We start from the raw sequence: 13,804 nt of genomic DNA on the forward strand, positions 1-13,804 counted from the left end.
TGATAATTATAAGAGTCATTCAATAACTTGAGAATCCGCTTGATGTCTGGGAGAAACATTACCAGACTTAAACTGAGCTAACTTGTAATCCTTCAAAGATTGAACTGCCTGTTTGACAACAATAGAGGGATGGGAGAATAAGTTATCAAAGATAAATTTATTCCTTCTGAACCAAATACCTCTAACAATGACAGAGAATTCCTCCATAGAAGTCTGATTTGAAATACCATGCAGATGCTCAAATAACTCCTTAAAGTTACTTACTCTACATGAACTCTTTTGAAAAACCATAGGCCCCTGACTCCATACGTCCATGGCAGAGGTGCAACTCCATAGAGCATGAGTAATTGATTCCTCTTCTCTACTACAAATAGGACACAATGGAGAATCTATAATCTTTTTCTTGAACAAGTTCAGTTTAGTTGGTAATGACTCAAGACATGCTCTCCATAAGAATACTTTAATGGCATTTGGGATCTGATAATTCCAGCAACATGTCCAGTCTATGGATTTCTGCACTACTCGAGAAGTTTGACCCTTTTCCATATCCAGCAACTCCTTTTGCTTGTAGTAAGCACTTTTCACAGTGAACATTCCATTTTTAGTTCCGAGCCAATCCATCTTATCACTAGCACCTGAAGCACTAATGGGTATTTTGAAAACTATGTCAGCCATTTCATTCCCCAAGACAGAAATCACCAAATCTCGGTCCCATTGCTTTGTCTCCTCATTAATCAACTCAGAAACTAAAGCTTCTTCATGCAAAACTTGTATGGGAGATTGGATTTTAAAGCTTGAGGGACAAGGGATCCATCTGCAATTCCATATTTTGATATTATGACCATTCCCCACCCTCCATAAGGACCCTTTCTCAATTAATCCCCTAGCAGCAGTCAGACTTCTCCAAATAAAGGAGGGTCTAGAGCCCAATTTAGCATTGAAAAAATCTGAAAACTGATGGTATTTAAATTTTAGAACCTGAGCAGCCAATGAGTTAGGAAATTGAGTAAGTCTCCATCCTTGTTTAGCCAACAAGGCTAAGTTAAAACTCTCAAAATCTCTAAAACCCAGACCACCTGCACCTTTAGCTTTACCCATTTGCCCCCAAGAAACCCAGTGCAACTTCTTTTCATTATCCATATGGCTCCACCAAAATTGCTGCATAATTCTGTTAATCTCCCTTAATAAGGACTTAGGAAATCTGAATACCCCCATACAATAAGTAGGAAGGGCTTGGACCACAGCCTTCAATAAAATTTCTTTACCTGCTTGGGAGAGAAACTTGGTTTTCCAGTTACTGACTCTTCCTCTAATTCTGTCCAATATTCCTTTAAAAGCAACATACTTTGATCTACCTATAAGAGAAGGTAAACCCAAGTAGCTCTCATAGCAAGAAGAAGCTCGAGTCCCTGCAATGCCCAGGATAAAATCTTTTGTTGCTTTTCTTGTATTTGCACTGAAGAAGATAGAAGTCTTTTGTTTATTAATCTTCTGCCCAGAAGCATCTTCATATAATAGAAGGATTCTATTAATGGCTGCCCATTCTGTTACATTTGCTCTACAAAAGAGTAAACTGTCATCTGCGAAGAGGAGATGGTTAATGCTTAGAAAACCCCTGCAAATAGGAAAGCCATGAGTGTCCTTAATAAATTCAGCATGATTCAACAGACCACTAAGAACCTCAGCAATAAGTATAAATAAATAGGGGGACAGAGGGTCCCCCTGTCTGATGCCTCTTGAAGGAATAAAACTCATTTGTGGTTGCCCATTAATAAGATGGAATAGGAAACAGAAGAAATACAATTCATGATCAACTCTATCCATCTTTCGTTGAAACCCATCTTTTCCATAACCTTTCTTAAAAAGATCCACTCCACTCTGTCATACGCCTTGCTCATATCCAGTTTAATAGCCATATAACCTTGTTGTCCTTTTCCTTTGGTGCTCATAGAATGCAAGGCTTCAAAAGCAACAATCACGTTATCAAGGATCATTCTCCCAGGGACAAATGCACTCTGAGTAGGTGAAATAATTTGAGGAAGCACTATCTTGAGCCTGTTGGACAGCACTTTAGAGATAATTTTATAGAGAACATTGCATAAAGAAATAGGTCTGAAATCCAACACAGATTTGGGGCTTCTTAATTTAGGAATTAAGACAATAAAAGTATCATTTATGAGTGTCAAATCCCCACCAAGGTTAAGCACTTCAAGAACAGCCTTTGTAACCTCACTGCCCACAGTTTCCCAATGAGTTTGGTAGAAAACAGCTGAGAATCCATCTGGGCCTGGAGAGCCCAGAGGATTCATTTGGAATAGAGCCGACTTAACTTCCTCGGCTGTAAAGCTGCTTGAAAGATCTTTATTCATGTTATCAGTCACTTTTGGATGTATATTTCTCAAACATTCTTCAAATACCATAGGGTGTATAGTAGAGAAAAGAGACTGATAATGCTGATTAAAAGCTTCAGAAATCCCATCTTCATTCGAAATAACAGAACCATCCTCAGAAACCAGATTTTTAATCTCATTAGTCTTTCTTCTTTGATTTGCACATCTATGAAAGAACTTTGAATTTCTATCTCCATCTTTCAACCATAATTGTTTTGCTCTTTGCTTCCATTTTACATCCTCCTCTTCAAGTAGTCTGTCAATATCCTTCTGAAGCATCTTGACTGCTCCTGTAGTTAAACCAGTATTTGAATTCTGTAACAGTGATAGTTGGTTAAGTTTAGACTGAGTTTCCTTTCTTTTATAAGTCAGAGAATTTTTATTCCATAGATCAAGTGCTACTCTGCATCTGCTAAGGCTGTTGTGGACCGAGTTTAGAAAGCCCTGCTGAGATGGTTGATTCTGCCAAGAAGTTTGGATGATAGTGCTACATTCTTCATGTAAGTTCCAATTTGCTTCAAATCTGAAAACTCTCTGTCTAACTCTTTCCTCATGTGACAATCTCCTGCCTCCACTTCCCAATGACATTGCAAGAGGGCGATGATCTGAAGATTGGGCTGCCAACGTGCTTATTCTGAAATTATCAAACAAATTGGTGCAGTGCATGTTGCCAAAAACTCGGTCAAGCCTTTCCTTGATGAATTGGTCACCTTCTCTATTATTGTACCAAGTAAATTTTGGACCTTCATATCCTAAATCACTCAATCCACAATACTCCACACAGGATCTAAAGGATTCCATTTGATGATAAGGCCTAACAGCAGCTCCATACTTCTCATGATTATGTAAAATTTCATTGAAATCTCCAAAACATACCCAAGGCTTCTCTATAATAGGTCTCATCAATTTTAGTAATCTCCAACTATCACCCCTTTTAGCAGTTATAGGAGATCCATAGAAACCCGAAAGTAAGACCTCTAGACCAGATTCTTCATGGTGAGCTAACATGGATATATGATTATGAGAGTAGGACTCAAGATTCATAGTAAGATTATCATTCCACATAAAGGCAATTCCCCCCCTCAAACCAATACTATCCACCACAAAACTAGAATTAAAACTCAATTTATTTCTAATCTCCTCTACCTTTTTTCTACCACACTTTGTTTCCATTAAGAAAACAAAATTGGGCTTCTTAGTCTTCACTAACAAGTGAAGTTCCCTCACTGTTCGGGGGTTCCCAAGCCCCCGACAGTTCCAGCTAAGGCCTATCATTGTTGTTGGTGGAGCTGCTCAGCAGCCTCCACCAACTTAGTAACAGAATTGAAAACTTCCTTACCTCTGCCTTCTTTCATTTTCTTTGCTGGTTCGGAGTCATCCTCAAGAGAGATCAATTCCCTTTTCCTATTTTTATTTGGTTCAGAGTTCAGCATGAATGAATCATTGGAGTGGTCTTCCCTAGCCCTGCGTTTCCACGTAGTTCCTCCTCGCTTTGACACATCCATCGTGACAGACGGTAGAGTAGGAATCGACACATAAGTTTTTGCCTGGGCCTTTTCACAAACAGTTGCAGCACAATGAGAGGATTTTACCGAGTCAGGAATCAATTGCTCTGTTTCCAGAGAAAATTCAGACCCTGCTTCTTGTTGATCTATAACATCTCTCGAGGGAATATCTGTTTTCATATTGCTTACAGGAGAATCTCCCATAATAGGATTTATCAAAGTCTCACTTTGAAAGAAGAAATCTTGCTTAAAAACATTTGTATTGGGAAGCTCCTCGCTTTTCTCATGGACCAGAGTTTTTCCTCTTACAGTATCCTCATCACAGCTCCTAGGAACCACCTCTTGATTCCTCCTCTGTCGTTGGTATTCATCACTACTACCACCATACTTCCTTGTCTCAAAAGTCTTGGTGTTAATTGGTTGTGCCCTTAACCAAGGGCCAAATTGTGAGGGTTTCGAATTATCATTCCGTGACAAATTTATCTGCCCTTGACATCCCTTTAACTTATGAGATAGAATCCCACAATTAAAACAGAAGGATTGTAGACGCTCATACTTCAGTGAGACCCAAAATTTATGATCCTCCACTTGTAGCCATTTACCTCGTAACAAAGGTTTATATAAATCCACAGCTACTCTGACTCTCATGCATCTTCCCCATGCCATACCATCCGAATCAACTTCCACTCGAATTACATGGCCAATTGACGAGGCTAGGATTCCTCCAATTTCTTCCGTCATGGCTGCTAGAGGCAGACCATGTAATTGCACCCAAAAGGGTTCGAAACGGAATAGCACTGCACTCAGTGGAATAGATTCATCAATTTCTTGAAGAGAGACTAAGTTTCTGTCAAAAAACCACGGACGCCCTCCAAGTACCCTCTCCTTGTCAGCCAAAAATTGGAATTCTATGAAGAAACGGAAATCCCCCAGATCCTTAAACTTCACCCAACCATCCAACCTCCATACCTTGGAAATAGTCACCCGAAAAGCTTCACTATTAATCCCCTTTTCAGCCAAAACTCCCCCTACCACACAGAATTTTCCACGTAAAGAACTATCTTTCAAGTTCTCAGGAGAAACCAATAAGATTTCACTTTCCTCCGAGGTCAATTTTAAATTCTCCCATCGTCGTGCTAAATCCTCTTCCTCCATCACCCTTCAAAAGTTACTTAGTACTCACAAAACTAGATAGCTCTCACAAGAGAGACGTACACCCTTGCCCTAGCAAAGATACTAAAACCTCACTAAGTCTCTAGAGAGAAAAGGAGGCACTAGGTTGTCTCATATTACTCTTTACATAATTTAACAAAACAGTACACCAGTACCACATAATTCATCAGTGGCATGTACTCAGACATATACACGTGCTATATATAGCACTCTTTTGATCCATATATATCCTCCAAGCATCTCAGTATGGCATTTATAACTTATATAAGACGTTTTATAGATCATTGATTATTCTTCCATATTTACGGATTTGGATCTCCTAGATCAGTTTCTATCCAAAAACTCTTAAAATTTATTTTAAGTTTTTTTTTTTTTTTATCAATAAAATTGAGGTATCGTCATCTTATAAAAAAAAAAAAAAACCTTAATTTCAAGGCACTTAAAGTAGGAGAGATTAGATAGATAGATATATGAATTGAACCCTACATTAATATATATACACATGATGAATTGAATCCTATATTACCCACGTTCACTTTAAAGAGTTTTGAATCCCAAATTGATCACATGCATGGATTGGCATGAAGTTTTTCTACTTCCTTACCAATTTAATTAGACTATTTACCACATAATGCTTTATTAATATTTTGACTAATCATGTCATCGATCCATCATGAAGAGCGCAGCTAATCTGGACCTTTTTACATCACAAACAAAAGAGAATAAACGACCCTGTAGTTGTGTGAGAGATATATATATTATGAGCTTTGCTACATAACCTCCACTACACTCTACACTTTACACTTTTTTAAATTTTTAATATTTTTTTAAAATTTTTTTTTAAGTTTATTCTTTTTAAATTATTTCAAATTTTTTATTCATTATTCATATAATAAATATTTAATAAAAGAAAAAAATAATAAAAATTAAAAATAATGTAGAGTATGAGCATTTTTACACGAGCATGCATATACACGCACGTGCTACGTGTGACCAACCCCTTTTTAAAATCTTTTGTCTTCAAGTGACCATGTGAAACAAAAAACATGTCGGTCCCATTCTTATCGTGAAACTGTTAATGAAAACTACAGTTCATCATGAGTTGAGTCAGCGCCTAAGGTACGTATATATATATATGATCGATGTGATCCGATCTCTGAAACAGCCTGCTGCAATATGATTGCTTTAATTTGCTCATATTTATCATAATTTACTTGGGGCGGAGACAACTACTCCTCATGTACATCTTCATGTAGGGGTCGGCAAATCTAATTCGAAGTGCCATCCAGCCTCCCTATTAACAGTACACACTGAAATCTGATCTCTCTTCTTTCTAACAAGACCAGTAGTACTGTTCTAAAATGATATATACAAAGAAAAATTCTCCATATCATACATTCTTAGACTAGTTTGAATATTTAGAATATTTTAATATATTTTTTAAATAATAGTAAAATAATTTAAATTAAAATATTTTATTAAATTTAAAAAAATGAGAGAGAACAAATTAAAAAATATATATATTACGATAATGTGCCTATATTTACAAAGGTGTAAAATATTTTTTTCCCTTGAAGAATATCAAACTATCCTTTGAGGCAAAATTACAATGCTCAGAACTAGTCATACTATTCATAGCAAACAACCATACTATTCATAGTAAACTTATATATAGGGATGCACGACATAAATCCTAATCTCACAATTTCTAGGTTACTCACTTAAGTGAAGTGTTGAGCAAGTTTCGAGTGAACTCTTTGCCTGAGTGCTCCAACGACTTGTCGTGTGAACGTCAAACAAACAATTTGTCTAGCATTTCTTGAGTCACAAACAGGGTCCATGTTTGCTTCGGCTTAGGCCTATCAGGCCAAGCCTCATTGAAACTCCACCAATAATCGTGATGAATCTTTTTCGGGTCGGGTCATTAAATGGGACCGCCACAAAATTATAACCCAAACTTCACAAACCCAACATTAATTTGAATGCTCATATATATATATATATATATATATATTCTCCTTTGCATCTCTCTTAGTTCTCTGACTACGACCTCGTTTGTTTTCAGAAAACATCTCATCTCATTTAATTATTACAACTTTCTCGACTTCCAATACAAAATAAAATAAACAATTCAACATTTTCAAATCCCAAAACAAAAATATTATTAAAAAATATATTCTAACAATATTTTATTCAACTTTTTAACTTTAATCTCAACTCATCTCATCTGCGAAAACAAACGAGTCTGTGTCATCCAAATAAATAAAACCAAAACCAAACAAACAAAAATAAAGAACAATCTCTAGCCTTCACATAGTGCCAATTAAAATATTACAGCAATATATAATTCTCGAGCAAGTGAACCTTACCTCGATTTATAGAACTTCAGTCGGAGCTAAAAAAAGAATCTCATCGAGCACATATATAGTTCAATTCCAGTCTTATCATCGCGTTGAGTTAAAAGCAATATTTAGAATACCGTACTGGACGCCGTACTGGTCAAGGTATTGGAACGAAATATTTCGATATCGGTATCGTTTCGTGTACCGTTTCAAGACAGTCGATATATGAATAAATTATATATAAATACATATATATATATAAAAATTATAAATAGTCTAGTCTGAATTAAAAGTCAAAAAATGAGTTTGGAGTTTGAAAAAATGAGAAAAAAAAAATTAAAGGTCGAAATATTCGGTACGGGCCGAAATACAGGTCAAGACAGGCTGAAATATAGGCCGGTAAGGCCGGTATTTGGGCCGGTATAAAATATATGTAATACCTGTACCGGACCAGTGATCGGTACAACATATTTCAACTATACCGACCGGCTCGGTACGGTATTTAAACAATAGTTAAAAGTGTAACAGATAATTAGACTAGATTATTCGAAATGATAAAAGAACAATCCTACTATTTATTCTGTAGTCATATTAATTAGTTGTCTTAGTTTAAGTGATTTTTGTTTTTTGTTTTTAATTTGAATCAATTAAATGAAAAATCACTTGAAATACGCTCGGCTTGTATGACTGAATATACTCTCTGGATTTACAAGCTTCAAGCCCTTTTGGAATAAATATGGGCCATATTGGGCAACTCTTTTTACCGATCAAGGCCGATAACGTAATTATCTTCTAAGGCCCAACATACAAATAAGTATTGGGCTAGCCCACGCATAAACCCTAGCGTCTCGATTAGGGTTTCACTGGCTCTCGTCAATTTATTCTGTGTATATATCTGAGACTTTGATCAACTTCGTTTCCTTTGGCTGGGATTTCGGAAAGGGAGCAGTGACTAGAGAGGCAGCAGGCATGGTTAGTTCCTCTGCTGATACCGATATCACTTGGGTTTTGCTTTACGTGCTTTTAGAAGCAAACAAATATTTGCCTCTCTCTCTCTCTCTCTCTCTGGTTTTTTTTTCTTCTTTTTGCCTTTTGATTTCCTAGGAAATGCATTGTTTTGAGTTTTCAGGTGAAGTATTCGAAGGAGCCAGACAACCCGACTAAGTGTATGTCGATTTCACTTTTTTCACAATTCAATTATCTAGTTTCATGAGATCTTATTTCGTTATTTGTGTGATAGCCGAGAAAATACGGGATAGTAAAGAAAGTTTATATCTTGATCCTAAATTTTCGCTTTTATTTTACTAGAAGATAAATTTCCTATAACTCTAGCCTCAGTCGGTTTTTCTTGTTTATTGTCTGCTAAACATAGATATAACATATGAGATTCTAAATTTTATTTTATTTCTTATAGTTTCCTCAGCAACTATTCTTAATGCAATAGAAAGTTGACATGCTTTTCTGACCTTTTTTCAGCCTGCAAAGCCAGAGGCTCTGATCTCCGAGTTCATTTTAAGGTACCTTCCGTCAACTTTGTTGAATCTCTCACTTTTATGTATGTGGAGTTTGTTTTTAACGTGGCTCATTGTGTTGTGTGCATAATTTTTCAGTTTTATGCTATTGTTCAGTTCATGGCTAGGCAGATATGGTCGTGTTTGTTTGATTATACCTTTTTCTTTAGACTATTTTTGTTAATTTTTTGAATGTTTCTTTTATGTATGTGGAGTTTGTTTTTGTTAATCTTAGATCACTTTCTCTGTGGAAAACACTTGGATGACTTTGTTTATTTATTTATTCTGTTGGAGCTGGAACCAAACTTCCCATGGTACTTAACCTATTACTGTGTGGGCTTAGGTGCCATTTAACATAAAAGCTACTGGCTTCATTGATTGTTATATCAAATATCAAATTTGGGATTAGATGATATTATCTTTGGCTTGTGACAGTCATTGGAAAGATATGATGCGTGTATTCTGAGCAAACTCAATAGCGTTGTTCAGATAGACAATTTCTTAAAATCATTCGACTGTTATATGATATTATCTTTGGCTTGTGACAGTCATTGTAAAGATATGATGCGTGTATTCTAAGCAAACTCACCAGCGTTGTTCAGATAGAAAATTTCTTAAAATCGTTTGACTTGTGATGTTGCATATCATCAGCTTTTGCTCACTCTGTATTTTTAAACTGATGGAAAGGACCTATCAAGGTTCATGAAGGGTACTTTGCCAACTTTTACAAACCTACTCCAAGGTTTTATAATGTAAACCTCAGTGGTTGTTCCAAAATATTAGCCAAACTTTTGAAAACCTACTTGAGTGGCTATTAGCCAAAATGTTAAATTCTTGAACTTAGTTTTATGGTGCTAGTCTGTCCTAAAGTTCTATTCTCTCAACTTGTGAAGAGGTGAGTCTTTATTCATGAATCGCGACTCACCCTACCTTCCTGCACAAAGGAAATGATTTCATTAGAAAGGGTGAAACATGAAGGGGAAGAAGGGGATATGATATGTTCTCCTTAACCAGAATACAAAAGGGGAACCAGAGTAAAGAGAAAAAATAAATTTCATAAATGATATGACCTCATTAAGGACGGAAATATTTTCACTTGAATTCCTTTGTGCTTAATGCTCTTCTTCAACTATAAAGTTTGCATTACGACGATATAGGAAGGAAAAATGGAACTTTTACTTAATTAGGTATAAGTTTATCTTTGGCACCTTATTAGCATAGTTTTTTCTACCTGCTTCTTGGTGTGTGTTGTTTCTTTTCACTGTTTATGTGCTTGGATTCATTTCTCCTTTGCTTGTGCAGAATACAAGGGAGACAGCCCATGCCATTCGTAAGTTGCATCTGGTCAAGGCCAAAAGGTATTTGGAGGATGTTTTGGCCCACAAGCAAGCCATTCCATTCCGGCGCTTTTGTCGTGGTGTGGGGCGAACTGCACAAGCTAAAAACCGTCATTCAAATGGACAAGGACGCTGGCCTGTTAAATCTGCTAAGTTTATTCTAGATTTACTCAAGAATGCTGAGAGTAATGCTGAGGTTTGTAATAATTGTCTGGAATTATCTTATTCTGATTCCATTTCTGCTGGATAACAACAGGGTGTATTGTTGACTGTCTGTAGGTGAAAGGTTTGGATGTGGATTCACTTTATATATCTCACATCCAGGTAAATCAAGCCCAGAAGCAAAGGCGTCGCACATACCGAGCTCATGGAAGAATTAACCGTGAGTGCTTTCTATTGACTGCTGCGTTGAGTATCTTTTTCTATGTTAGTTGATGTTCACCTATAAATTTGTTTCGCAGCTTACATGTCATCTCCATGCCATATTGAGTTGACTTTGTCAGAAAAGGAAGAACCTGTCAGAAAGGAGGTAATTCGAGATATAGCAAGTTGTTAGTTAAAATGAGTGCTTGATGGGGGAAAAATTGATGTGCTTGGTGTTATTTAGTGTGGAACTGCTTGATTTCTGTACATAAAACTTGATTGTATACTCGTTATCTTGTTTATTATAGCATGCTAAATCAGTCAAAAGTGGTATGACATAACTCTATGTATGCATCTGATTATGCAGCCTGAGACTCAGTTGGCTCCTAAGAAACCAAGGGCTCAAGCACTACGCAGTGGTGCTTCTTCTTAAGATGCAGAGTTGTAGACCGAGTTTCAACAAGTCTTTTTCTTGGTTCTCCGCAGTAATGTAAGAACATTTTTGTGTGTTTTACTTGATAAAAGTGTCATGAACTCAGAGCTTGTCTTCCGGGAGATATTTGTACTGTATTTTTGGCATCTTGATGTGAAACCATTTTAACTTTTGCCATTCGTCATGCATTTAACATGAATGGTCAAAACTGCTTTGGTTCTCTACGTATTATTACCTAGCTGAGCTGGTGTAGCTTCGACCCAACAACTGGGATATACGTGTCAAAATCAATCTGTTTATCATTCACTTGACATTTTAAGAGAAGAAGAATGTGGAATCAGTTTCCGTTGCCCTATTAATGACTTAAGGGTAGGATTTTTAATATAGGCCGAAAGTGTTTCATCTCATCTTATTATTACAATTTTTTTAAATTTTCACAAAATATAATAAATAATTCAATTTTTTTTAATTTTAATTTAATTTTTTCAAATCTAAATACAATGATAATATTAAAAAAATAATATTTTAATAATATTTTTTAACTTTTATCTAAAATTATTTCATCAAATCAGTCCATATTGATTTTGACTCAACTTGAGTTTGAGTTTGAGTCGGATTTTTATAGAATTTTGATTTAGGATAGACTTCACTCGAATATAAGTCATCTTTCTTAAGATACTTTCAGAGACTAAAGTCAAGGGTAGAATCTGTGATAATTTTTAAGGTGCCCAAAGAACAAAATCTATAATAAGATGAAATATTATAAATATATCTTGAAAGTCAGGTAAAGAGTATTTGTAAGACCGACTTTGAATGGCCGACTATATATTATATTCATAAGACCGTGGCTACGTAATACTGGTAAAAATTTGTACACCCACAACAAAATGATTGAGTGGATCAAAGTTTGATGAAAATTAGACAGCAGACAATGTGCATGGTGAAGGATGGTTGAATGAGGGAATACGTGGTCAGGGCATGATAGGATTGTGAAAAGTGCCTTTGATACCATGAAACAAATACCTTTGAATGTAATTGTGCGGAATTTGTGCACTCTCGAAATTAGTCGAAATTTTATTCTCAGATATCTGGAATCAATAACAAATTAATATATATATATATAATAAACTATATAGTTAAATGCATGTGGTTCAAAGTGTAATCTACACTAATAATCTACATTCAAGGAGCTTGTATTTATATTTGTTACAAAAAATTGGCTGTAGCCGTTATGTGTGAGCTAATAATTATGTGCTGCTTTGATTGTACTTTGTGTCTTCACTGAATATGTTGGGATTGCTTAACCTTATTCTAACAAAAAGATATTTTTAGACCGTGTCATTGAGAGACATTTGCCTTTTCTATATCATCCTTTTTCTTAATTCTTATTGGATAAAGATTCTTTTAAATCTTTATTGAGTAATATTACATATAATTATAAAATGCGTAAACGTCGTGCAATCGCTTTGAAAAATAATAAGATTTTATATTAAAAAACTAATTTTTTAATCATGTGAGTTCGGTATTTATTTATTTATTTTTAAATAATTACACGATACTTACATACTTATACTATAATTATCATTTCTCTATTAAATATTTAATAACTATTATAAAATTCACTTTGAAATCCAACCTTGAGGCACGTATCATGTAACCTACCCTCGCAAGTAAACTTCATCCACCCCATTGCCCCAACACCGATAACGTCAAACTCTATACCTAGATGACCCTACCTACATTTTTAGATTTTACTAATTTCGTATATTTTATTTGAAAAATAGTAGACTCATTATTAAATATATATATATATTTATGTAAATTTCATTTTTTTTTTAAAATAATGCACATATTTTATAACTATACGAATAATTTCCTTTTTTGAATCTTTGGTTTGGGACTGCTGTCTCTCACGTCAATGCATTCTGGTCCCCATTTCCATGCCCACTCCCAACCTTTTTATTTTATTTTATTCAAAAAAAAATAATGTTTCATCAATGAAAAGTTTTTCATCGATTTTCAGTATTTTCATTGTTGGCATAGTTTCTTTTTGTGTCAAGGCCACTCTTTTCCTTGACTGCAAGAAAAGGTAAAGCCAGATTCGTGGGTTATGACGAGGAATTGCTTTAATTTTTAAGATATTTTTTTATAAAAAAGTGGACTTTATATTAAAAAAATCATAAAATAAATTATTTTTTATTTGAAAGATTTATTTTTTTTATAAAAGATTTATACAGATTTATCTATTTGAAATTCATACTTAATATTATTAGGAAGTTGCTTCTCAAATTACAGTCTTAAGAACACTACTAATTGTTCCACATAACCGTTATAAAGTACCTAAAGTTACTGGTTAATGATCATTTGGAGGAAGTGATTTGAGATTATAACATTTGGCAGGTATATATGCATTTGATTTCCATGCCAACCAAACACTTCAAAAAATATATATATTTTTTGAATGTCCATAAAACAATAGAAAAAGAGTGATTTTCCGTTCCATTTTTTTTTTTTTTTTTACAGAAATATAGCTTCTTTCTCTTTTTAATATCGTCTCGTCATCAATCATTATTATCTCATTAGGACCCTGAAAATGATGTAGAAATAGATGTACAAACTAATTGACTTTTGCATTTAAACACATCATCACACCATTGACCAAATATATATATATATATATTGATTTTTTATGGATTTTGTCGAAGCTACATCGACTGATAACTTATTTTAAGTCCGTGCATAAAATACAT

General features: G+C 34.8%; 1 protein-coding gene across 1 annotated transcript; it reads left to right on the forward strand.

Moving 5' to 3' along the window:
• Window positions 1-8,263: 8,263 nt before the first annotated feature.
• On the forward strand, window positions 8,264-11,322 carry LOC108994320 (60S ribosomal protein L17-2-like). Its single transcript, XM_018969494.2, has 7 exons — window positions 8,264-8,382; window positions 8,540-8,576; window positions 8,887-8,927; window positions 10,224-10,454; window positions 10,538-10,640; window positions 10,720-10,787; window positions 10,989-11,322. The coding sequence occupies exons 1-7, from the start codon at window positions 8,380-8,382 to the stop codon at window positions 11,052-11,054; spliced, it is 549 nt and encodes a 182-aa protein (XP_018825039.1). The 5' UTR covers window positions 8,264-8,379; the 3' UTR covers window positions 11,055-11,322.
• Window positions 11,323-13,804: the final 2,482 nt, after the last annotated feature.

This window comes from Juglans regia, chromosome 2 (assembly GCF_001411555.2).
Source record: "Juglans regia cultivar Chandler chromosome 2, Walnut 2.0, whole genome shotgun sequence".
NCBI classification, from domain to species: Eukaryota; Viridiplantae; Streptophyta; class Magnoliopsida; order Fagales; family Juglandaceae; genus Juglans; species Juglans regia.